At 44.2% G+C, this 25,157-nt stretch overlaps 1 protein-coding gene across 1 annotated transcript; it reads left to right on the top strand.

Annotated features, from left to right (window-relative positions):
• The first annotated feature begins 3,270 nt into the window (after positions 1-3,270).
• MATN1 (matrilin 1, cartilage matrix protein) lies at positions 3,271-23,644 on the top strand. Its single transcript, XM_010181871.1, has 8 exons — positions 3,271-3,358; positions 6,433-6,779; positions 13,512-13,734; positions 16,301-16,426; positions 16,703-17,116; positions 19,020-19,172; positions 21,701-21,781; positions 23,322-23,644. Exons 1-8 carry the CDS (start codon positions 3,271-3,273, stop codon positions 23,369-23,371), a joined length of 1,482 nt encoding a protein of 493 aa, XP_010180173.1. The 3' UTR covers positions 23,372-23,644.
• The last annotated feature ends 1,513 nt before the right edge of the window (positions 23,645-25,157 follow it).

Here is a 25,157-nt window from a genome sequence, read left to right as displayed (position 1 = left end):
GTTTAAGCACTCTGACGGTGAGCTTCATGCTGCTGTGTCGTTTAACGTATCTCTTCCCACTGTAACATCCAGACAGCAAAGTGCAGCCGAGCTCATCCACCCGAGCATCCACCAGCACCCACAGTCTCACACCAGCAATGACACCATGGCCCCAACAGCTCCAGCCCTGCTGGTGGGAGCACGGGTCTGCAGCCATCAGCAAAGTGCTTTTACCCATGGCACCGGTGGGGCAGAGCATCACCCCATCATGTACTGGAGACTTCTCCAAACAATCATATTTGTCACTGCCATCCTGAGAACAGTTCCAGTGGCCATAATCTGAACAGCAATGTAGAAAGCAAGGGACTGGGGTGCAAACCCAGGTCAGAAAAACCCATATGAAGAAAAACCCAGGGGCTGCCTTTCACTGTCACCTTTTTTGCCTTGGTACAAAGCAGTTACATGCCTTTTCTCCTCCATCTGTACTCAGTACAGTGGAACAGTTATTTGGGGAAGCATATCCCTGGCTATACACAGCAATTTCCCATCAGCCTGAAGCAAGGTGGGACCAGGACCTTCTGCTGACCATCCAGCAGTGGAAGGAAAAAGAAGATCTGGTATTTAAAACAAGCACTTTTTCAGTAGGGAGGCATGGACGGGAATGTGTTGGAGGGAGAGGCAGCCCTTCCCTGTGCCAGGACACGTGAAGCCTGCAACAGCAGCTCTGCAGAACGGCAGGGCCACGCTGGGGCCAGCGTGAGCCGTTAATGGGTTGTCTGTTTACGTTGCAAGCAGGCTCGGGAAGAACCTTAAATGCATATTTTCCTCTTGAAATATTGAACCCAGTGTTTTCATTTTCAGAGGCCTGAGGAAAAATTATGTTTCATATTTTAAAAATAAACACTGCTTTTACAGAGGTATAAATGCAGACCTATAGTATCCAGCACATCTTTGCCTCTCACTTTATTTTCAAAGCTTTAATGTTGCTTGTGTGCCACAACCTCTGCTAGTGAAAATATTCACCTGAAATGTATTTATCTTTCTTTGCTAATTAACAGCAAAATGACACAGAGAAACTTTATATTTTCCTCAGCAAGAACAGCCATAGAGGCTTCATTTATGGAGGGCTCTGAATGATCCCCATTCATGGTGAGCAAGTACTGTCTGCACCAAGGGATCCTTGTGTGCATGAGGAGAAACCCCATCACAGACAGGGCTGGAAGTAAAAATCCCCCTGATTTTATGCTTTTATTTCACTTTTCCCCCTAATAGTCATAAATGTATGAGTGTAGCTGTTCTATATATTTGGGGAGTAAACATACCTGTGTGCATTGGATAGTACTTATATATACTAGCACCATCTAAATCCACGCATGTATAAACACGTCCACGAAAAGCATGCACAGAGGAGGGTTGTGTATCTGCATGTGTGTATGTGCACACACACATATATTTGTATACATAAATACAAACATGTTTATATGCATGTATGGTTACATGTGTATGTGTTTATGCATCCATTCACAGGCATAAGCGTTTGTACATGAAGATTTTATGCCGGGCTCCTTGTGCACGCACAAGGATATATGTGAATCTCTGCCTGTGTGTTCTATACCACTCCATGGTCACAACCTGCAGCCTTCACATCCTGCATTGTAGCCCTTTTAATCACAGCGGCTCTGACATAATGAGCAAAGTAAGATGCTACCAAGCTTGGAAAAGGGCCTAAATGACAGAAAGAGGTGAAATGGGAGTAAAATAAAGCTCATCTGGAGCATTTGCTCCTTCTGGCTGAAAATTTCCAGCTAGCTCCAGAGATGGTGGAAAGCCTGCAACTGAGGGAAGATAGCAGTGGGACAAATCCATGCTGATTTTGCATGAGAACATAGCCCTCTTTTAATATTTTAATTAACAATTTTAATGTTGAAAGAGTTAAGAATAGCCTGGCAACTTCACTAAGGACAGGTCCCTTTCTTTCCTAATCAAAGATCCTTTCTCCACAGGAGCTTTCAGTCTCTGTTGAAGCACTTTTGGACTAAAGAGTGACTCTGGATAAGGGAAGAAAAACTGGGCTTTGAATTAAAGGTAGTTTGCCATGGTGCTGCACTAACACAATGCAGATTAAATGGATGAGTGCTCCAAGCGTGTGCGGCTGGAAAGGTGAGCAAAGACTAATCCATCAGAGGAGAAGGGCTTTAATCAAATGACAGTAGTGTAATACAGTAGTTTAAAAAAAAAAAAAGAAAAGAAAATAGATGCACTGCTTTGTGATGAACCCATCATTAAATTAATCTTCCTCTAGTACCAAATCTCCCTACTGCTCTTCCATAAAGAAAACATTGGATTTCTACTCACTTGCAGCATCATCAGTCTTATTTGTTGATTTAGATTATTGGCTTTTTGTGGCAGGAGCTGTATCTCCCTCGTGTGTGCAGACCTAAACACTACGCTGTAAAAAATAAATCAAACTTCTAATCTCTCTGTCTATCCCAAGTTTCTTGTCTATTTATCTGCTTTAGGCTACTGAGCTCTTTCTTTCCCTCCCTGCTCTCCTGCGCAGGGGGCACAGACTCATAGAGAAGTAACTGTTTCCCGCAGGAAGAAATTTGTTCTGTATCCTACACTTTCGCCCGTGCCTCCCAAATCCTTGCTCCTCTCTTCCTCTCCCCTCCTCCTACAACCAAGCATTCATGCGCAAATTAAGGAAGCGAAGCTCCCCGACCCCGTGGGCCGGTTTCCAGCCCTGCACTTGGCAGACGTGGGGACTGAGAGATGATTTGTGTGAACCTATCCCTTCACCCCCCCCCAAAAACCACCACCACCGCCCCCTCCTTGGGTTTGCCGGAGGAAGGACACAAGCCTGACACACCGCAGAGCCTTTGCTTGCTGTGGCAAAGCCCAGGGTTTGCGGCCAGGAGCTGGTGATTGACAGGTTAACCCCAGTTCCCCAGGGCTGCTTTCACTGGTCCCACTGTTAGGGCCCCAGATTCTCCACATACCATGCCGGTTTGGGTCTCTTTATAGCTCCCCATCCCCTTCGCCCAGCAATGGAGCCATTGTGGAGGGGCTGAGGGCTGGCAGGGCTGGACATACATCCCTTCCCCACCTTCATGCAATATTTTATCCTGGTTCTTCTTGCTTGTCCCTCACTCCTCTGTGCCCCCCCCATCCCCGGCCCTTCACACGTGTCAGGGGCTGGCCCCATGCCTCCCCGAGGAAGGCCAGGTTAATACCTGCGGGCCAAGGCTCTTGCTTGCCACTCTGCATCCAGCCTCCAGCTCCTCTGCAGCCATGGATGGGATTTTCTCTGCTTTGCTGCTCTCTTTGCTGCTTCTCCTCCAGAGCCATGGAGTTTGCGGGACACGTCCACAGCCGAGAGGTAAGTGGGAAGCTCAGTGGTGGGATGCATGGTGTTGGTCCTCTACCTCCTTGCCACCATCCTGCTTCAGGACTGGGAAGGAGATGAAGGAAGAAGAAATATGCAACATCAGTCAGGGAAGCAAAGGAGCTTTCTCAAGTGTTTTCCCAAGGCAGCAAAACCTGGAGATGTGTTTGCTTTTGTCTGTCGCATGGCTTTAGAGAAATAGTGCAAGGTTTGACCAGCAAAGGTGGCATCAGATCAGCCCTGGTTCCCAGCGTAGCATCAGCCTCAGGGCTCACTGTTTTTGGCTGGAGGAGGCCCAGGCAGGACGAAGGCTCTCCCCTACCTCCTCCTCTCTGCAGAGGGCCGGTTTGGCCACAGGCTCGAGGAGGAGTTGGCCAGACACCCCAGACTCTGGTTAACCTCACCCAGAGGAAGGTCTGGGTCAGGTTGCTGAGGATGGGCCTCTCTTAGATTTTACTTCATCCGTTCTTGAGCAAAATCCTGCTCTGTTTGTCTTTCCAAGTGGCGTGTGGAGCAGCCAGATGGGAAATGAGCTGCCTGCTATTTGAGGTTGCACGGTCTTTAACTCCTCATCTGCAATTAGTGTCAGCAAGTGCCGGGTCTTGGAGGGTCTGGGAGTGAGGAAGCATCTCGCCTGTGCCCGGGGCTCCAGCCAACCTGGGCAGCTCACCACAGGAGAGGTGGCCAAGGCAAAAGTTACTGATGGGTTTTAAAATTCTTGAATGATCTTGTGATGACATATCATGCACATACCTGGGCCGATTGACAGTTGTAAAACAGGCGTGACAGCGACTTCCGTCTTAGTTGTTGCTTGTGAAGGGGAGTTTTCTGCTGTACTGACCATTTTCTCCTTAGTAATTCGGAAAGGGAGAGTCATCTGTGCTGCAGAACCCCTAGCGCTACCGAAGTCAGGAAACTAAACAGACCAGTCATTCAGCTCAGCCCTACCGTGAGCAATTGCTATTTCTAAAACAAACACCTTTTAATTCTGAGTTACTAGACAGGTTTCCTGTTCTTTTAATGAATATGTCAAAGATGCCCTAAGATATATTTTCTGCTAAATCAGTGCACGAGGTTCAGCTGTTCCCTAATAACTTCAATTGTGGACGGTTTTTTAAAAAATAGAGGAGGATTTTATTTCTGGTTTAATTCAACTTTAAAATAAACTATATTGAGTCAAGGTGTCACTCATAGCAAGCGTGCCTGGCTGTCATCTCCCAGAGATAGCCGAGGCCTGTCCTGCAGACTCTGGTGTGTGCACAGCAGCTGTGACCAGATGGGCTCAAATCCCAAAGCTCCCGTCTGATATATCTTCTTTTTCCCTGAAATACACTTGACTCTCTTAAAAGAGGTTTAAAATGTTATTTAGGGTAAAACTGCAGAGCTTCCATGCAAAAAAAATTGCAAAACTTTTATTGGATCCTACTGTTCCCAGGAAAAAAGAATACCTTTTCTTCCTTGGTTTGTCACTGAAAACAGAGGTGACTCATTAGCTACAGTGGAAAAGGGCAATTTTCTCCTTATTTCTGGAGGAAGTGATTGCAAGATTCTGAGCCTTTCTCCATACCTTCATTTCTCACCTGTAAAATGGTCATAACCAACCTCTGGTAAAGAGATTTGTAATACCATAGATGGACTGCCAACTGAGTTTTTCCTTCCTCTGCAGTGAATTATGGTGGCAAAGTGAAAGGTACCCATATGGGAAAAGGTTGTATTGCATTTTAGTGGAAACCAGAGCATCTGACAAAGCAACCACTGCCTGCTTCCCTTCTGCACACAGCATCTTTTCAGAGAGACCTCTCTGGGCACCAGGAGCAGATTCAGCGTTAGTGTCTCTCAGGAAACTAACCTGATTATATTCTTTATAGATACATCACAGGGTATTTATTTTCATCTGTCTGAAAGACTGAAAGCTCCATTAAATTTCACACTGAGGACTGGCTATAATATTTATGTCATAATTTGGAACAGATTTGTTGGCCCGAAAGCTCACATTTAAAAATCTGTCCACAGAAATCTCCTTTGTGATATAACCTGTATCGTCCCTCTCTGCAGAAATCAAATACTAACAGAGCACTTGATGCGGCTACAGAGACAGGCTAAATGATAGAACAAAAATTAAGAGAACAGAATGTTATAGATCCGGCAGGGAAAATGAGACAATTCATTTTGAAAATCATAAAAAATATCAGTCCTTTTTATGTTTTGCCACAGTTAAAAATTAAGATGGAAAACAGCATGAAAATGAGAAATTTAAAAAAAAATCACTCTGCTCTTTGCATTGCTAATGCTTCCTGTTTATACCATTACGTTCTACAGTGGATATTCATGGCTTACTATGGGGTTGTAGAGATTAACTATCAATTACGTGGATCTACATCTCTCTATTGTATTCTCCCTTGCCTGCTCACAGAAATAAAACAGCACTGGTCTTTGCTGTGTAACAGTATTTCATTATTAGTGCCACTTGCTGAAACACATGAGACTGGTTCATGTTCTGTTGGTGAGTTAATCTGTGTATCTTGATTCACAGCTGAACCTGAACTGCTGAGTTCCATGCCTGCTTCTGGTCATGCATGGCGAAGATATAATCTCATGAATTAATATCTGTGTAGATGGCTTATCCATGTCCGAAATGCAGTAACTCGTTTTGAGACTTTGGTGCAGAAGTGCTTGTGCAGGCTCCACTTCACAGCCGTATTCCTCCCTCCGTGCTGTCATAAGTGAATTAAGTTTGGTGTAGGCATTAGCAATAGCCTGGGGTGACAAGTGGGTAACCTGCTCCCACCAGTGCAGCGCTGGTGTCGCACCAGCTCTCTCCCTCAGAAGTACATCTTGTCAACCAGTAACTGTGCTTTTCTTACAGATGCTTTCCTATGAAAGGAAAAAGAACATTTAGAAATATCAGGTTAAAGTGGTCTCACCAGGCCTCTCTGACACAGGCAGAGAAAGGACTGAAGCTTGCAGGTCCCCTACCCTCAGGCTGCTGCTCTAACAAGACCGTTCTTTCCGTCCTAGGCTACTTTTCCTTTTCTTTTATTTTTCTCCTCCCTCCTTGTTCTTTCCAGGCACCCTGTGCAGAACCAAACCCACCGACCTGGTGTTCATCATCGACAGCTCTCGAAGCGTGCGCCCAAGCGAGTTTGAGAAAGTCAAAGTCTTCATGTCCCGGGTGATCGAGGGGTTGGATGTGGGCCCCAACTCCACCCGGGTGGGTGTGATCAACTATGCCAGTGCTGTCAAGAACGAGTTCTCCCTCAAGACCCACCAGACCAAAGCAGGGCTCCTGCAAGCAGTTCAGAGGATAGAGCCACTCTCCACTGGGACTATGACTGGCCTGGCTATCCAGTTTGCCATTAGCCGGGCTTTTAGTGACTCAGAAGGGGCCAGGGTGAGGTCTCCCAATTTTAATAAGGTAAGAAAAGTATCTGTTTCTTGGGCGCTCCATCTTTTGTGTGGTCCATCATGGAGTGGTTGGAGAAATCAGAGAAGGAGGAAAGGTGATTTTCTCTGCACTCTGAGTATGCGGGGACAAGTCAGGGTTAATTATCAAAGGTAGCAAACCTCTGGGAGGAGGAAACCTCCCAACTCTTCTTGAAAACAAAGCTGAGCTTTCTTTTGGTCTAAGCAGGCCAGAAGTTGTCAGGGTAAATTTAATCCTGCTTCACTTCTCTCCTCTCTGCTCTGTTTGTCCTTTGGGACATGGCTCCTGCTTCCAGTGTGCCCGCAACAACATCCCACTGTGAGATGCTGATCTCAGCCAGCTTTGCTAGGTGTGAACACGCTAGGATGGACAACGCTCATCCTCCCCAAAATACTTCAATAAAGACACTGCAGAATCCAGCAAAAGTGAGACCACCTTCTGAAAGCTTCCTTTGAAATGGCCCCTTTCAGCTGCAGATATACAGCGAAGTCCCATTTCAGTGTCCTCCACTGCTCTCCCAGTTTTTCAGAGGCTGGCTGGTGGCTGTGTTTTCCACTTTGGGTATTCTCTTCAGGCACACAGACTTTACTGACCATTTAGCATTTCAGGCTGTGGTATAAGGTCAGCTTAATTCTACACGTGGTTGCAATGGGCATTGCTGCTCCTGACCCATATTCCCTATCCAGGAAGATCAGTCTTTAAAAAATTATTCCTCAGATACATCATTCATTCTCTCTGGATTTGACCATGAATGAAACTAGACCTCAGCCCAATGACCATCATCAGGAAAACTCTTCTGAGCATGTGGAGAATGCGTTTTCCTGACAAAATTAGCTAAACCTCATGCACACACTTCCTAGGCCATTGTGTCCCATGCCAGCTCCACTGGCTCTCTGCTATGAGAATGGACCAGAAAAATAAGCAAAAGTGTTAGCAAGCAGTGAGAGCTTTCCACCAGATGGACAGAAGCCCAACTGTTGGAGCAAGGAAACTTGGGGTTTTTCTCCTGATTACATTTTTGCCATATCAGTCACTTTCCATTTCCCTCACAGTTACTAATGCTCTAGGAAAGGCAAAGCAGAACATGGAAAAGATGCCCAGGGATGGCAAGTCAAAAATAATACTGAAAAGTGAAAAACAGACAATGGTGAAGATCTACCAAGTCAAAAATCAGCAGCCAGAAGGCTCAGCTGATCTGAAATTCACAACATACCCCTAAAAATGAGGTTGTCTCCTAAAAGGATGGTCTAATTAAACGCTTGTTTGCCCCTCACCATGTTGAACTATAAGCAATTTGCAAATATGAATGAATTCATATGACCTCATATGGTCTTTTATTGTGGGATTCACAGCAGGGAAAATTCTATGTATCCTTGGCCTAAATTTGATTTGATACAAGAGGAAGAAAACAAAGAGTGAGAAAAATTACACTCCAAGAAACTTTCACTAAGTCTCATTGGCAATCAGTTCTAGAGAGAGAAGCTCATCTGATGAGCCATCATGATCACATCATTACTTGGGCTTAGGATTCACCTGGTGGAAAATGTAATAGCCCAGCTCTCACAGGGGAAATCCAAGACCTGTTTGCAATGGGTTTTATTCAAAAGGAGTAACATTGGTTTGTTTGTCAAATTCTTTGAGGTTCACCGAAAGAAAACATTGCAAAATTGCAAGGTGTTATTAATATTATATTATTATTATTATCATTATTAATTTTAGTAAAGAGCTTTAAAATCCATTAGGTGTAAGACTAACTGTTCTCATTCATTTTACTGAACTGTTTAAGTGCAGATTCAGCCTTTAGCTCAAATCTGCTGTTTTCTGGAGGTTCAAGCAGCTGCTGGTTGCCTCCAAGGTGTGTTTTCATGGAATCACAGCGTGGTTTGGGTGGGAAGGGACCTCACAGCCCCCCAGTCCAACCCCCATGGGCAGGGACACCTCCACCAGCCCAGGCTGCTCCAAGCCCCGTCCAACCTGGCCTTGGGCACTGCCAGGGAGGGGGCACCCACAGCTTCTCTGGGCAACCTGGGCCAGGGCCTCACCACCTCACAGGGAAGGATTTCTTCCTAATATCCAGTCTAAATCTCCCCTCTTCTAGTTTAAAACCATCACCCCTCGTTCTATCACTAAATGCCCTTGTATGTGGAAAACCTATGGCACCTAGATGGTACCTCGGTTATGAACGAAGGATCCTAAAGAAGGGGTCTGATTTCCCATCTTGTTGCGTGAAGACAGCCCCCATTGATTTCACAGGTTTTCTTATTGTTTATCTTTCAAATGGAACAAATAATGGGATCTTTTCAGATCCATTTTCCTCTTGGAACACTACCTAATCCATTCATGACCCTCAGACATCTCACTCTATTTCCTTATTTTTTCCTGTCTTTATCTAATACCCAAATGCCTATTTTAAGACAAGGTGACCATGTAAATGTGGTCAGGACTGGGACACAGTCCTAATTTGTACAATACTACTACAATACTTTCAGTATTAGTCTCTATTTTTCTCCTTAATACAGCCAGACACCTTACACGCAGCATTGACCATTACTGTAAATTGAAGAGACATTTTCACTGAGCTGTCTGTGAAAATGCCTGGGTTTTTATCTAACTAATCTCTTCCACACCATTTAAGTAACCCCTTTCCATGTGTGCTATTTTCCTGCTCTTGTCTACTCTGCAGCTGGGTTGCCAGACAGCTCACTCAAGATGCTCTTGCAGTCCCTGTGATTTCTTGTCATCTCAATACACATAAGAGCTGCCAGTCCCTGCTAATAAACCAAACAAGCCTTCAGTTTAAATATCTGAACCCTTCCTAAAAAGTCAAATTTGTTTAGTGGCTTACTGCAGTAGCCTGGCTAAAGCATCAATGTTTCTGTGGACAGTGGTACAAAGAACTTTAAAGTCGTTTTATCTCTCTGAAACCTTATTTTCTGGACATCTAAAAAAGCAGAAGAATAGTTGTGGTCTTTTAAATGATTTATCTTAGGTATTAAAAAAGAAAAAAAACAAACCACTACAGGCTTTTACCTCTTTCCTTACACTTTGAATCTGGTCAAAGACAGAATCAGAGGAAAATTGAGGTTGGTAGAGGCCTCTGGAGGTCAAATCGACCAACACCTTCTGCTCAAGCAGGGCCATCTGGAGCTGGTTGACCAGGATTTTGAATACCCCAAAGGTGGGAGACTCCACAACCATTTGCATTCCTTGGTTCCTTGGTTATTGTTCTATCTTTTTCCACAATGCCTTGAGTCCAGCAAACTTATTCTTTCTGTGACCCTCATGCTGCCCAGGGTAGCTCTGTGATCTGCCTGGGTGCCTGAACAGGTCACACAGTGATTTAGGGAGGTGAAGCTTCCAGAAACACTGGACACAGTCCTTGCTCCTTCACACAGCAGAAATCCAACAAGTCCTTATGAAAATCTGTACTGTAATTGTCAACCATGTGGGACACTGGTCAAAGCATCACAAGATCAACCAGTCTTGCTGTGCTCTGTGCAGCAAATGTCACCCCAGGACAGGGAAAAGCACTACTTGTTTCTGTAGGAGCTCAAAGTCAAGTCTTTTTATGCCTTTATAAAAAACTACAGGGGTGCCCAATTACTTTAATCTTTCTTTAGGAGAAACAACAAACAGATTGTCAAATTGCTGAGAAAATCAAGGGCTTATTCAACTTTCTGCCCGATTCCCCTTTCAGTGCTGCTACAACGTTCACGTTATACACCGCATAATGAGACACAGCTACCTCATTAGCTGCTGGATTGCCTACACATAGCAGCCCTGAAATATGAATACCTAGGGATGCCCGTGAATACTCTGGTGCCTTAGTTAACCAAGAATAAATTGTGTCATGAGAACATGGGGGATTTGTATATGACAGAAGTAACACAAGAAGGATCCAGAAAGTTAGGAATTCACAGGAAAATTAAATGTGGTGGTTAAAATTAGTAAAAGTTTTGACCTTGAAAAGCAAAAGTTGCTGAGTTCCCTTAGGGCAAAGCTGGAGAGCTTGTTCAGATATTTGAGGCAGCCAAAGCCTTCATCCTTTCTTAATTCTCCTCACATGGCAACCTGCTGGGTCCAGCACAAGCCCCACGCTGCAGAGCAGCATCAGCCTCTCCAGGGTGCAGCGGCTGCTCCTTTCCTCCAACCTCTCTCTTGCTTTTTGCCAAACAAGGCACATACCAGGAGTCTCGGCTTTTTAAATGAGACAAGGTCATAACACAGAGAATTACAGAGATCCTGTGACTGCAGATAAATTGGAGGTAGGTTTAAAGTGAAAGGATGGGTTTTTTTTCACACTGGAACTCACTGCCTCAGGCTGGCTAGCAAAGGTCTAGAGCAGAAATCCTAAGAAAAATCAGAATTTCCTAATTATCAAAGTAACTGCATATGATGGCATGATCACTTTGTATTTGTTCTGTTTCTTACACTCATTCTGTAAGCACCTGGTCCTGGCCATGGTCACAGCCAGGTTCCCTGGCTGGGTGCTGATCACTGATACATCCATTTATCCATGGGTTCACTGATTAATTCCCGATGCCTGATCCAGACTCTCTGTACCCAGAAGTTTTGTTTTCTCCAACAGCAGGGCAGAAAGTAACACGAATGTTGGGTGCTCTATAGCAGATTTTCACACAGATGCATTATGAAGATCCTTCCCATCAGATGTAGATGTGGATGCTGCTACCAGACACTTCCTGGGTTGTACCTGGGGTTCAGGCCTATGTGAAGAAGTCACCGTGATGTGACGATCCAAAGGAACTGATTAAACGTGGAGAATCATTTTATTTAGACAGAGAAATGCCAGGAGGACATGCAACACCTCCATCCTGTGACAAACACTGCGAGAAAGATACGCAGCTACTGACAGAAAGCTGCTCCTAGGGTGGTGTTGCTCACAGAAGCGACTTGATAACACATCTCGTTTCCTGACAGGTTGGCTTTTGATGAGCTCTAATTGGCAGCCCCGTGGAGCTGCTGGGTGTGCAGGAAGCAGAGCTGGGCTGAGGCGAGGGCTCTCTCTCCTGGCAGAAAGCTCCATTGCACGGATTGGCTCTGCTCCTGGCCTCGCTGCTGGGACAGAGACAACCCCACCGCTCCTTTCGGTCGGTCTTTGATTGCCATGGGCATCCCCCTTTAAAACACACACTGACATCTGCCACGGGTGACGCTTCTCCTCATTTTGGTCACAAGCAGAAGACAAATACTTGGATTTTTTTTTTCTTTCACTCAGAAGTAGCCAGTTACAGAACTGTGATGCTATTAGGAATTTTTAGTATTGTAGCCCTTAGGAAGTGCAGATAAAGACCTGAGATAACAGACTTGCACCAGATAGAAAAGTTCTATATTTTTCATGGTTCACACATGTTTTCCCTGGAAGGAAAACTCTGAACGGGGCAGCAGAACACTGCTGTATTAGGGTATTACTCCTGAGCAGATGATTGCAGCCTTTAGCCATCCCTCAGCCAAAGGGTGACAGAGGGGAAGGAGCCACTTCATCTGCATGGCCAAGGTCCTTTGGGTGCATGGGGCAGGGAACCCCACTCATGACCTTATCCAAGATGAATTTTCTCCTCGAGGAGATGTGGTACCCAAGGATGTACAACAGCTATCGTCCTGACCTGAGCAGCTGGTGGCTGTGATTTTATCTTCTGAATGATGGAGTGCATATATGGCATAGTGGAAAATAGCAAATACTGCCTTAATGACCAGAGGATAGCTCAGTCAAACTCTCTGTTGCTGCCAGATAGGTTTTTTTTCCTGCCTTTGTTGTTTGATGTTTCTTTACTTTCTGTATTACTGAGGGCATTTGCCTGTGATGTGGAGGGTTTTTTTCTGCTGAGCAGCTCCCTGACTCCTGGTGATTATGTATCTCCATACTGCATTACATCCCAGTCATTTGCTTTGGGGTTGACAGGGGTGTCACTATAAAACAGTTGTAAGGAAAAGTGGCAGGAGCAGGTGAACTGGCAAAGAACAAAAATGAAGGTTTTGTGACAATGTCATTTATCAGAAGAAAAATAAAGAGGAAAATGGACCATCTAGCAACAGGAGCAGAACTCTTGGGGGCTTTCCACTAGTTCAGAGCTCAATCTAATCCAGGGTGAAATCCAGTTCCCACTTAAACCAGCTGTCAATTTAATGCTGATGTTAGCAGGGGTAGGATTTCACCTCTGCTGTTCACTGAGGAACAGGGAATCAGGAATCATGGCAGGCACTGACACACATCGTGGCCTTAGGCAGATCTCTTCACCTCTCTCTGCTTCAGCTTCTCCATCTATAACAACAGAAAAAGTCTTCATCTCATGATGCTACCATTACATTTTCTGAGATTCTTTTAAGTTCCACACCGAGCCTGAGTTGCTCAGTTGTCACCTGGGGGTTCATGAAGGTAGAGTTCGGCTGGAGCATCAGTTTGCCTATGAAGAACATAACCTTTACTTTGGTTTCCTTAGGGGTGAGATGCACCAGTTGTCCCTTAACTACATCGGTCAGGTCCATGGCAGTTTAACCTTTCCTGTGTAGAAAGAAACAAATTCATATAAAAAGAATGGCCTGTGTGGTCGCAGGAAGAATGAGGAGAGCAGGAGGAGGTGACATCTCCTTTTTCTTTAGTTTTAGAGATGTGAAAGCTTCTTTCCTAACCCAGCCTGCTCCACAAGCAGTAGTATTTTAATGCCCATTGAAGCGTACATCTTGCTTCTGCCCTCCTCTACGTAGGTGGCGATCGTTGTGACCGATGGACGTCCCCAGGATGGAGTGCAGGATGTGTCAGCGAGGGCCAGAGCGGCCGGCATTGAGATCTTCGCCATCGGGGTTGGCCGGGTGGACATGCACACGCTGCGGCAGATCGCTAGTGAGCCCCTGGATGACCATGTGGACTACGTGGAGAGCTACAGCGTGATAGAGAAGCTGACCCACAAGTTTCAAGAAGCTTTTTGTGGTAAGTCGTTGCCACAAGCCCTGGGCTCCTCACCAAGAGCTGCAAGTGGCTGCCAGCAAGCTTTTCACATTGAAATTGTATTCATGATCTTCCTTCGTCCATCTCCTTTCTTCCAAGGACTTGGGTCTGTGGGAGGATGAAGTGGTATGGGAGACAGATGCTCTTTAAGTTGCTTTTCAAGAATTTCAGGTTTTGTTTAGGGATTTTCAGGTTTTACTTAAAGAAACCTCCAGACTGCATTGGCACGGAAGAGTTTGTAAACATGACCCATGTACTCCTTGAGGTACTGAAAAAGAACATGGAAAACATGACCTTTTTTAGCTAAAATCATTCTTCTTGTGTTTAAGCCCATCTTGGCAGTTCTGAGAATCTGGCTTGTAATTTCCGCCACCAGTATTGTCTTCTGAATTCCCAGTTTAAGCAAGAGATGTTTTCACTTCCCTGCTAGAGGCTGAACGGCCTTTGCCTGTCTTTGCTGTTGTTTTTGCAAGCCTTGTGAGGCAGGAAACTCTCCTGGCTGGTGCAGTATCTAATGCCTTTCTGCACAGCAGATAAAAAGAGCCTGACTATCCCACAAACACATATTCACTCCTACATGAACTGGTGAATGGAGTGAGAAAGCTTTATTACTTTCAAACGTACCCACAGGACTGTAGGAGCTGGGCTATAAATATCCATTTTATGTGTCAGCGAGAGAGGCCTGGGGGTTTCACACGCCCATCCCACCGAAGCACAGACGTGCGGCAACACCTTTTAAAACGTGCGATGTACCACGGTGCCTATGGCGAGGCATTTCAAACACACACACACAGATGGACCTGTAAAACTCTCCGAGACCAATTTCTTCAAGAGGTGTAAAAATTTCATGATTCAACTTTCAGGCAAAAAATGATGGGGGTGAGCAGCTTTTCATCAAGGAAAATTTCCTCCTCTGTAGGAAGGAGGAAAATTTTGAATATAAAGTGAGTCATGTATTATAATCAGGCGTCACTGCACCAGAAGCTCATGAAAGAGGGGAACAAATGCTTCATATTAAAGTGGGAATAGAAGCAAAACTTGAAAAGGTGGAATCCAGGCCATGAATATTGGTGGGAGTTTGTGTTGGCTGCCCTGGAGCCAGGCCAGAGACAGGGAGGCCTGACAAAGTCTTTAGAGGTTCTGGTGCTGGTGTCATTCAAAAGGATAAAGAGAAAAAAACGCCTTTCTGTGCCCTGCTTTTCAAAACGCCTTCCTGTGCCTTGCTTTTCAAATCCGTAACTTGCAGATGACAAAGTTCTCCCCATGGTGAAAACCCTCAGAGATGCATCCAAGGGAAGCACTGTGCTAAGGATTATTATAGCTTACAGAAAAGAGCACCACATTAACTGTCAAGCGGGCTGTTACTGTGCTGTGCAAGCAGCTGCACAAAACCGTCCTTGGAGATGTACCCAAACACCACCTGCTACCGCGAGGCACGGTTTGTGGGTACTGACAGCGGGAAGAACTGTGCAGCACTGTCCAAGTTGTTTCCCATAATGCTCAACAGACACATGGGGAAACGGGAGACCCTTGGCAATCCAGCCAATACTTAGACTAATAAGATCAGATCTCTGCAGGCTTCAGAGAACTCAATCTGAGAGCCCAATGTTAGAGCCATCTGCGTGGTTAGTGATATTCCTAATGATATGAGCTACATATATGCTGGAAAGATCTACCAGTGCTGGCACAATATGCAGATGCATGAATTGGGAAGGCCGGAAGAAGCATAAAATAAACGCAGAACAGAATGCAAATTACTTGAAATAATGAATAGAAGGCCCTTAACTTTAAAGACTTTGCACCACCTCCCATCATTACGATAGAACCAGAAATGCTCAATTTTCTGAACAGATTTCCCTGCTATTTGTAAATGAATTTGCTTCAACCAGAGCTGTTTACTTCTGAGTTTGTTTTCCATCATCATTGCTGTAGCTGTGACAGTGTTGTCAGTCACTGAATGGTGCTGGCTCAGACTGCTGCAATTCAGCTTCTGTTTGCTCAGCAGCTCAGGAGTCAGATCCAGGTTAAGATCAGCAGGCAGAAATGTTTGTAGACAGAGAGTCTGAAAGCTACATGTGTGAGGGCAGCTCTGAAGTGAATTCCAAGTAAGTTTGGACATGAATCCCATCCAGGAAAGAAAACCGTACTCATCCAGAACTCACTGATCATTATTGTACTGCATAGCTGGATAAAATGGCTATTGGCCAGCCCAGATGGTAGGTTGGAAACCAAATCTCAACCAGTAGCTTTGGAGAGTTAAATACATTGTGATATGCTCAACAGACAGATGGTTTTACCCTCAGTATGGAGCTGATTTCTCATCTTGGCTGTGCCTTAGAGACAGGAGACTTGTGAAAATTTCTCCTTACCTCTTGTATCTCAGTCACTATCCAAGAGTAATGACCTCTGCTGCCTCGTCTTGCTATGGAGAGAGTTTAGTTATCACTGAGCATATGGGACAAATATCACGCTTTGTGGATAGGCCAAGTAAGCTCTGGGTGGAGAAGCCTTGGCATGGGCTCTGATTTTAATCTGCCTTTGCTTGCAGTGGTGTCAGACCTGTGTGCCACTGGAGACCACGACTGCGAGCAGATCTGTATCAGCACCCCAGGAGCGTATAAGTGTGCTTGTAAAGAGGGTTTCACGCTGAACAATGATGGGAAGACCTGCAGCGGTATGTAATGACTTTCATTTGCACTGACCCGAGCTGTGATCTGCAGTGGTATGGCGGGGATAAGATTGAGACAGGGTAGACATGTTCTCTTCAGAAAAGGCAGAAAAGGAAACCATGCACTTATAATCAAGAATTATTTTGAAAACATTAGTGTGAACTGTTGTTGAGTTTTGATTGATTAAACCTATTTTATTAGCAATAAAATGACACCGGGCTTACATTTTCCTACATAATTACTTGATGTCTTAGTTGCTGTCCTCTCATATTTTGCTTCAGCTTGCAGTGGTGGGTCAGGATCTGCTCTGGATCTTGTTTTCCTGATCGATGGATCCAAGAGTGTGCGACCCGAGAACTTTGAGCTGGTGAAGAAATTCATCAACCAAATTGTGGACTCGCTGGAGGTGTCAGACAAACAGGCCCAGGTTGGCCTGGTTCAGTACTCCAGCTCTGTCAGACAGGAGTTTCCACTGGGGCAGTTCAAGAACAAGAAGGACATCAAAGCAGCAGTCAAGAAAATGGCCTACATGGAGAAAGGAACGATGACAGGACAGGCCCTAAAGTACCTCATCGACAGCTCCTTTTCCATCATCAATGGAGCTAGGCCTGGGGTGCCCAAGGTGGGCATAGTCTTTACTGATGGACGGTCACAAGATTACATCACTGATGCTGCTAAGAAAGCCAAAGACTTAGGTAGGTCTCTCGAACTCTCAGTGGCTTGTTTCTCCCTTGGACCAGGTCCTGCATCTAGTACCAACCTGGGTATGACATCTTCCCTGGAGATGTCTCTTACTTACAATAGAAACAGGTACTATAGAGTTACTACAGAATGACTTTGTCGAGATGTTGCCTAACTGTCATTGAGTGCCCATAAAGACCTTGGAGCAGCTCTGGCTGGGGTTCAGATGAATCTTGGTTTGCCCAAAGCTGGATTTTGTTCCCACAGCCCTTCTGTGTCTTTGATCTAAGTCTGCTGGAGGTCTCTGCTGAGCAGGGTGGAGTTTCACACATTTGGAATGGGATGCACGCTGGTCTAGCATGCTTCACACAAATGTGAAGGAAACCACAGGGAGGAGATGAGGATTTGTCTGATGTTTGTAATGAAACTCAGGTCAGTATGAGCGGTACTCATGGTGAGGCAAAGATGACCATGAAAGACCCCCCTTGGAGAATAACAGGAGTTGTAAGGCCAAGAGTGGCTTGGCTGTATCAGCCTTGAGGCCTGGAAAAGAAAAAGAAGAAATAAAATAATAAACAAAGCAGAAACACAGATTAAGGGAGTTACTGTGGACTCCCTGTCCAAATCCCAGACACAACGAGACACATTAATAAGAAACTTTCTTCAGCTTTTCCTGGAATATTAAAAGTCCACAGTGGCTACATATTGATATATTTATATGTTTAAGCACTGTGAAGTATAAATATCTTGAGATCTGCCCCTTTCTGCTGAACAAGTTCCCAGTCTCCTGACAGCTCTACATTAAATGGATGCAGCCCATGTGAATACACTCATGAATTGTTAAATCCTTTACTTCCTTTTAACTTCAATCTCGACCACTAGATGGGACTAAGGGCTAGCACATCATCATAAAGGTCAGGTACCAGCTCATGAAAAGCTGATGTTAATGAAGCAAGTTGAAATATTATATGGATGTTTGGCTTTTATAAAACAAAAAGTCTTTATAAACATTATCTAGAGAATTTAGTTTTATGTAATGATAAAACTTCATGCCTTGCTTCTTCCTCCTCTCTTGTCCCTGCACAGAAATCTCCAGCATCTGCTCATAAGTGATAGCAGTGGGATAAATAACAAGATGCTTATAACTGAACTTTGAACAAAAGAAAACCAAAACAAAAAAAAACCAAAACCCACCACTGGATACATCCTGAGGTCGAAAGACAAAAAGAGGAGAAGGGGAAAGCATTACCAGTGTCTAGACATGGACAAGTAGAGACAAATGGTTTGAAACAGGGGTTAACCAGTATCACCATTCAAGTCAATAGGAAAACTGCATTTCAGTTCAACAGAAACAGGTTTAAGCCAGAGGTGGGCAATCAATCAGCGAAGCACAGTAACCGGACGTGTTCTTAACTCAGAGTACGGGTTGCTCTTGACAGACTGTACGAGCTGCAATTTTAGAAAGAGATTCAGCTATAATTTTGCTGAACCACAGGTCTCAATTGCACAGGGGACTTGACCACTACATAGGTTGATAAATGGTGGCTGCAGGCTATTTTGAAAACTTCCACTGCTTCCTTTTTCTGTATGATCGCTTCCCTATTGGATGCATGATCCTGTCAAGGTGTTATGATCATCTGTCCTTTCCTGTGTCTCCAGAACATTGTTCCTGTGGTGATAGTGGTCATTGGGTAATTCTAGTAAGACTTTACCTGCAAAAAATATTTTGGAACCCTCATTGACCTGGTCAAAATAAACCTATAGTAAAGAGTAAAGGAGTTAACTTCCCATCTGAATTGCTGTGTGGAGACTATGGGTCCAGAAAGTGAGCAAGGGTGTACAAACTGAAAAAGGTTTGATACCAGAGCAGCAAGATGCTCCCAAGCAGTCCCACTGACAGGCTCCCATTGCTCACAGGCTTTAGGATGTTTGCTGTGGGAGTTGGCAATGCAGTTGAGGACGAGCTGAGGGAAATCGCTTCAGAACCAGTAGCCGAGCACTACTTCTACACGGCTGACTTCAGGACCATCAGCAAGATCGGGAAAAAGCTGCAAATGAAAATCTGCGTTGGTAAGAGTGGGGGACTGGGGAGAGGGGTGATTTAGTCACAGAATTTGCAGGTTGGCAGCAGAACAACAAATTGCTCCTTCAAATGTATGTTACAAACAGCTCTTTCTTCTCACTGTATCGAGTTTGCAGACTTCTTAGAAGAATTGTGAGATATCCACATCTTGGGTCGTTACCTGAACACAGCCACCCCTACACCTCAGCCATCTTCTCTTCTCACAAACTGCCTCCTCCTTTTCTTTCCCTCTACCCTTCTCCCTTTCTCTGTCTTCCTCTTCAGTAGCAATGAATTCATGCTCGTTCCTGATCATAGCCAAAAGAGACATAAGAAAAGAAGAGAAGCTAAGAGTTAATTCATTCGGCTTAATATGAAGATCATCATAAAACTGAACATCTGAGCTGAAGCTCACTAACCACTGGCTGCTCCTACAGTCAAACAGGCACCACAAGGGTGACACGTTTCAAGTTAAAATAAGCATCTAGTATCTTCCACATGACTCACAGATGTCTAAATTTGGGCAACATGTTGCCCAGATTTGGATAGCCTAGTGCAGGGAAGGTTGAGAGGACTGGCTGGGACACAGGCATGCGAAGGCAAGGTGAAGAATAACAGAAAAGTGAAAAAACACTGACCTGTATATAAACTGAGTCTATAAATTACTAAAAAGAAAGAAGTACCACAGTTATTTTGGATTTTTATTTTGAAGGAATCATAAGTCTCCTGTGAAACGTTAGCCCTTTGTAATGCATCTGCTTGATCAGGCAGATCATAGTGAATTCCAAACAGTTGGGCTTCATTTAAGACACTGAATACCTTGCAACGCTTCTGAGATCTACACTGCCAGGCTCAGGAGGAACCTGGCACTCTTGCTGGGTCCAGGTGCTCAGGCTCCTTTGTCCTGCCAGGCAAATGTCTCCTTCCAGTTCCCAGCAAGACACATTGCACACAGCTCTGATGGGGTTCGTTTAGTTCCCATGAGAGCTCTGCCAAGCTCAGCTTTACTTCCCATGAGTGTAGACCTGTTCAAGTGCCCCATGGCCCCACGCAATACAGAGACCTCCACTGCTCCCATGGCAAGTGGAGATGCTCTTCAGCATCAATTGGATGAAATAATACCCACTGCCAAGTGCTGATCTTCTTTCTCCCTTTCTTTGCAATTTCCGTCATTGTTATTTGTGCCAAAACCAAAAGATGTCCATGTAAATATTAGTGGGTCAGCAGTACGTGACTCATCTGTTTTTCTCCCGGAGTGTATACTAGAAAGGAAAAGTACTTGGGAAGTCAGAGGCCTTGCGCCAGGAAAATCAGATTCAGTTCCTTGCACCCTTACATATGTCCTGGGTCATGCTGGGCAGGTGCCCCGTTCTCCAGATTCCTAAAGCTGAGACCTTCCTTTCCTCCTGGGGAAGTCTGAGAGGGACAACACCCTCAGGGTTCCATGTCTGCAGTGCCTGGTAGCCAGGCTTGCGTGACAGAGACTTTCTTTGCCACAGCTACTTTAAATCATAGGAGTCAATCCAAGAGCAGGTGATGGGAGCTATACAAAAACCCCCAACATATTGTATTTATATATTTTTCAAGAAGGTAAATACATCCAGACTTCAACATTTATAAAAAATGAAAACAGATTTTGGGAAAAGTACTTGTTTGGAAAAAAAAATCTATTTCGGTAAATATCTTAAACTTTGAGGTTGTTTTGGTTTTTTTTTTTTAAAAAAACGAAAGAAAAAGAAAATATTCGTATTTGTTTGATTTCCAGAGCCAGGATGTATTTATCAACAGATGGCTAGAAATCTTCTCTTAATATCCAGCTTTAGTTTACTCGTGACTGGTTTAATCCTGTTATGTTTTTGTGCAAGTGATGTCTTGTCCCTTAAAAAGTCCTTCCCCTATTTGTTCCTTCCATTTGTTAGGCATTTGAGCTGTCTTAGTGTGGTCTTGTAAACATCTTCTTTCTTTTCCCAGCCATCTCAGTACCCTGTTTTGCTCCTATTTCGGTTTATTTTTCTTGAAGAACATATGTAAATTATTTACATAGATTAGCAAACTGATTAATGCACATTGCTCCACATGCTCAAGAAGTGGAGTGCTGAAGCAAAGCTCAAACAATTCTTGACTCTCAGACAGCAAACAGTGCCTCCAATTTTTGTTTCCCAAAATAAGAGTATGGCCCACCACGGCGATATTATTGGGAAGAAAACTGGCAGACAGAGACTGTTTTGAGCACTGTGTTTATTCAGATTCTAATGTATGGGGTAAACAGCTCAGTGGGTACTCAGGAAACTTTGAAATCCAGGAAAGACTTTTCTGCACAGAGCCTGGCCTATAAAATGAGAAACTATGAGATTCTCCAGTCGTCTCAGGTTAAATACAGACGTGATTAGACAGATATAGTTAGGAGGAATGATATTTTGATTTCCTTCATATCTGGAAAAGATATGATAAAGAAAACATGAATTGCTTTGTTTCACTTGTCTCGGTAGGGTTTTTTGTGTTACTTAAATCATTTTCTTGATATTCTCATCCACAGAGGAAGATCCATGCGAATGTAAATCTATTGTGAAGTTCCAGACAAAAGTAGAAGACCTCATAAATTCATTGCAGCAGAAATATATCCTTTGGAAACTGTCTTTGCTCAGAACTCAGCGGGTTGGGTTATGCTTTCTGGAGGGGCCAGTGGGGAAAGTCTGTCATGGGGGAATGAGCTGGGGTGGGTGTTCAGGGATTCGGGAAACAAGAACCTGGGTTATGAAAGTGTATAACAGGAACAGTCCCTGCACCAGTGTGCATTGCTGCTGGTCTGACACAGAATAAGGAGATCAAAAAGAAAAGAGCTATAGTAGAATATATCAAACCATTGCACTGCAGCAATGAGCTGTAAGCACCCAGTCAGACCTAGGCCAGTTTTTAGCAAGAAGCTTAAATGAGCCAATGTGACAAGTGCGGAAGCACAGATCATGTATGGGATGGTGCTGCTCCCTTTGCGAGCTGCGGGAGCTGTGAAGCAGGACAGAATGTGAGGGCTGAGAGCAGCAGTGGCCAACACTGGACTGTGAGCAGACAAAACCACTGGTGCACACGTGCAACTGATGCACTCAAGTCATTAAAGCTCCATGGATGGGTTTTTTTTTATGTCATGGTAAATGTCTACAATGAAAACATCCGAGTTGGACACCTAAATTCATCCATAACATTGTAGGGGAAAAGGGTTTTCTACAGCAAAATACTTGGATACTTGGTGGTCTGGATAGAGTCAGGTGGACAGTCCAGTAGTCGGAGGGATAGGTCTAGTAATCAGAGGGATGGGTCCAATTTCTCCCAGCTGGCTAAACCTCAGCTGTGAGAGACCAACTTCCATGTAACTGCTCACTACAAGCATCTCCAGTGAGGTGAGTTGGATCTCACCTGAACTGAGTTAGCGGGATCACTTTCTGCCATGCTGGGTGCTGTCATATTGCACAAAGACCACAGATAAGTGGTTGAAACAGGAAAAAGTGAAAAAAAAAAGGTGTGAATAAAACTTAAACTTCACATGGGGAGAGAAATTAGTGAAACTTTGGGGTGGCTCACACAGGGCTGGGGATATTTTTCATTACTGAGCATAAGGAGAGAATATAATTGTAAAAGCAATGTTCTAATTTATTCCCACATTTCTGTACTCTGCTACATCAGTTGCACACTGTATTTTCTACTCTTTAACTCAAATTGAGTGAAATCCATGACTTACGTTATGCAAAAGGTCAGAGTAAATCAGTAGTTCTCACCCAGTGGGTTGCTGCTCCCAGACACATCATGAAAAGCAATTAGTGAGAAGAGCAGAAAATTGTGACACACTATATAATGCTATGAAAAGCACTCTGCTCTGCTCTTCACGCTACCCATCCTGCTCAAGGTCAGGAGTTCTCTGTCAACCACTCAAAACACACTCCAATCATTCTCACATTTTTTACTCTTCCTTTCATACTAAATATATAGGGGCATGTGAGTATGTGTGCGTGCATGAACATTTTCCACCTTCAATAGAAGTTCATCAACCGAAACAGCTGTGGAAAAGCTGGAGCAGATGTGACAGCGTTCCTCTGTTTTTTACCTGTTCTGCAAGCAATGAATCACAAATATGCACTCGTTTTTTCCCCTTAACTCTTCCTCACTGGAAGCTGTGGCAAAAAGGATTGAAGCTCTGGAGAACAAGATCATCTAAGATCCCAAAACAATGTTATTTACCCTCCTTCCTAATGTACCAAAACTAGAACTCCTTCATGTGTCATGGAAAGCAGCTCAGCCACAGTACTATGGGCAGCTTGTGTTTTTTTAAAGAGTCTAGTCTACTTGTATTTGTTTAAAAGGGAAGAAGTATAACAGTAGAGCAGACATAGAGTAACGGGCAGAGCACTGTGTGTGACTGAGCGCTAGACCATGCTAATGATCATTGCATCGTATAGAGTGCATATATTAAAAAACTGGAAAGATTTGTTTTTGACTTAAAGCTTAATATATATGTGTGTGTGTGTTAATAAGTACTTGATTACGAGTTCTGTGAATCCTCGCTGTGTTCCTCTGCATCTTTTGTGTCTATGCATGAGATAATTTAATTTAAAAGTCAAAGTGACTCAAAATCAACTCAGATGCTGAGCATAAAATGTCAAAGTCGCTGATCAGCTTCTTCCTGTAAGCACGATGCAATTGTCAGTAAGTAGGTGAAATATAGTCACGATCTCTGAGTGTGTATTGCAGACAACATAGGATAGGATGCTGCTGCTAGTTGGGTTTATCTATAGCTGCTGTGCAATAGAGAGAGAAACGAAGCTCAGCTTTCCCAGCCAGTGAATGTTCTCACAGCGTCTCAGTGAACACAGAGTCCAGCACCTGTGCTAGACCTGTTCTGGGTAAGTCCTGACAATGTGCAATGAGCTGGTGGCCGTGGCTCTGTATTACACAAGGTGGTCCTGTTCACACCAACCCCAGGAGATGTGCCCCTGCTCCCCAGCTCTCTGCTCTCCATAGTTTGTAGCTGAAGCTACAGAACGCCATCAGCATCTAAAACACAGGGAACTGCTGCTGGAGCTGCTGCCCATGGAAGCAGTGCCATCACCACTGCTGTGACCAGAGGATCGCCAGCTCGTCCCTTATCCCACCCCTCCAAGCACCTTCAGAGTCAATAAGTTCATCTCGGCACCTTTCAGACTCTTCTTCCATTCCTGCATTCCCAGCACTGGCACGACAAAAGCACGATGTGAGCTGGAAGCACCAAGTGCTGCCTGTCTCCTACAGCTGTGGTCTGGCTAGGAGTGAAGAGGCCGTGTTTATTCATGGCACAGTGGTGCACCATTGAATGTGAGCACAAGGGGTTGAGTTTGGAGGGGGTTTTTTTGTTTTCATTTTTTTTTGTATCAAAATATTTATATTTGAGACTATGTGAAAAGCTTTTCAGAATAACTTGGCCTGTTCAGAGATGTCATCATAGCAGATGTGTTTTGGGTTAATATTAAAAGTTTACTGAAAATTTTAAAGGCTAATTTTAAGTTATTTCTTTGTGTAAGCTTTGATGTAGTTGCCTGAAAATATCACCTCTCTATAGTCTTGTTAGTGGGTAGGAAAGCCTCAATCTCATGTCACAACCTTTTATTTCAATGGAAGAGAAGAAACAGGTCCATAGAGAAACTGAGACCCTTCTCTCAAAACAAATACCTTCTTTTACAACAAAAATCATTTAATAGACTCTTGGACTTGCAGGAATGGGTCTACACATTTCCAAGCATTCGCTGAAGGACAGCAGTCAGTTCTTGATAGCAAAACCTCATCCTCTCAGTCAAATCTTGTATACCCAGAACTCAGAGTAAACCCTACCAAATTCTGAAACTTCTAGGGATAAGATTTCTGTCATCTAGTTTTAGACATATAAAATCTAGACCTCTAAGCTTGACTTTCTCATTTGTTTCACAATAGAAAGAGACACCACAGGGCATCCTTATCAGGTTTATCTAATG

The sequence above is a fragment of the Mesitornis unicolor genome, unplaced genomic scaffold (assembly GCF_000695765.1).
Source record: "Mesitornis unicolor isolate BGI_N332 unplaced genomic scaffold, ASM69576v1 scaffold17663, whole genome shotgun sequence".
NCBI lineage: Eukaryota > Metazoa > Chordata > Aves > Mesitornithiformes > Mesitornithidae > Mesitornis > Mesitornis unicolor.
Note: the sequence above shows the minus strand (reverse complement) of the source record. Positions and strands in the feature narration are given on the sequence as shown.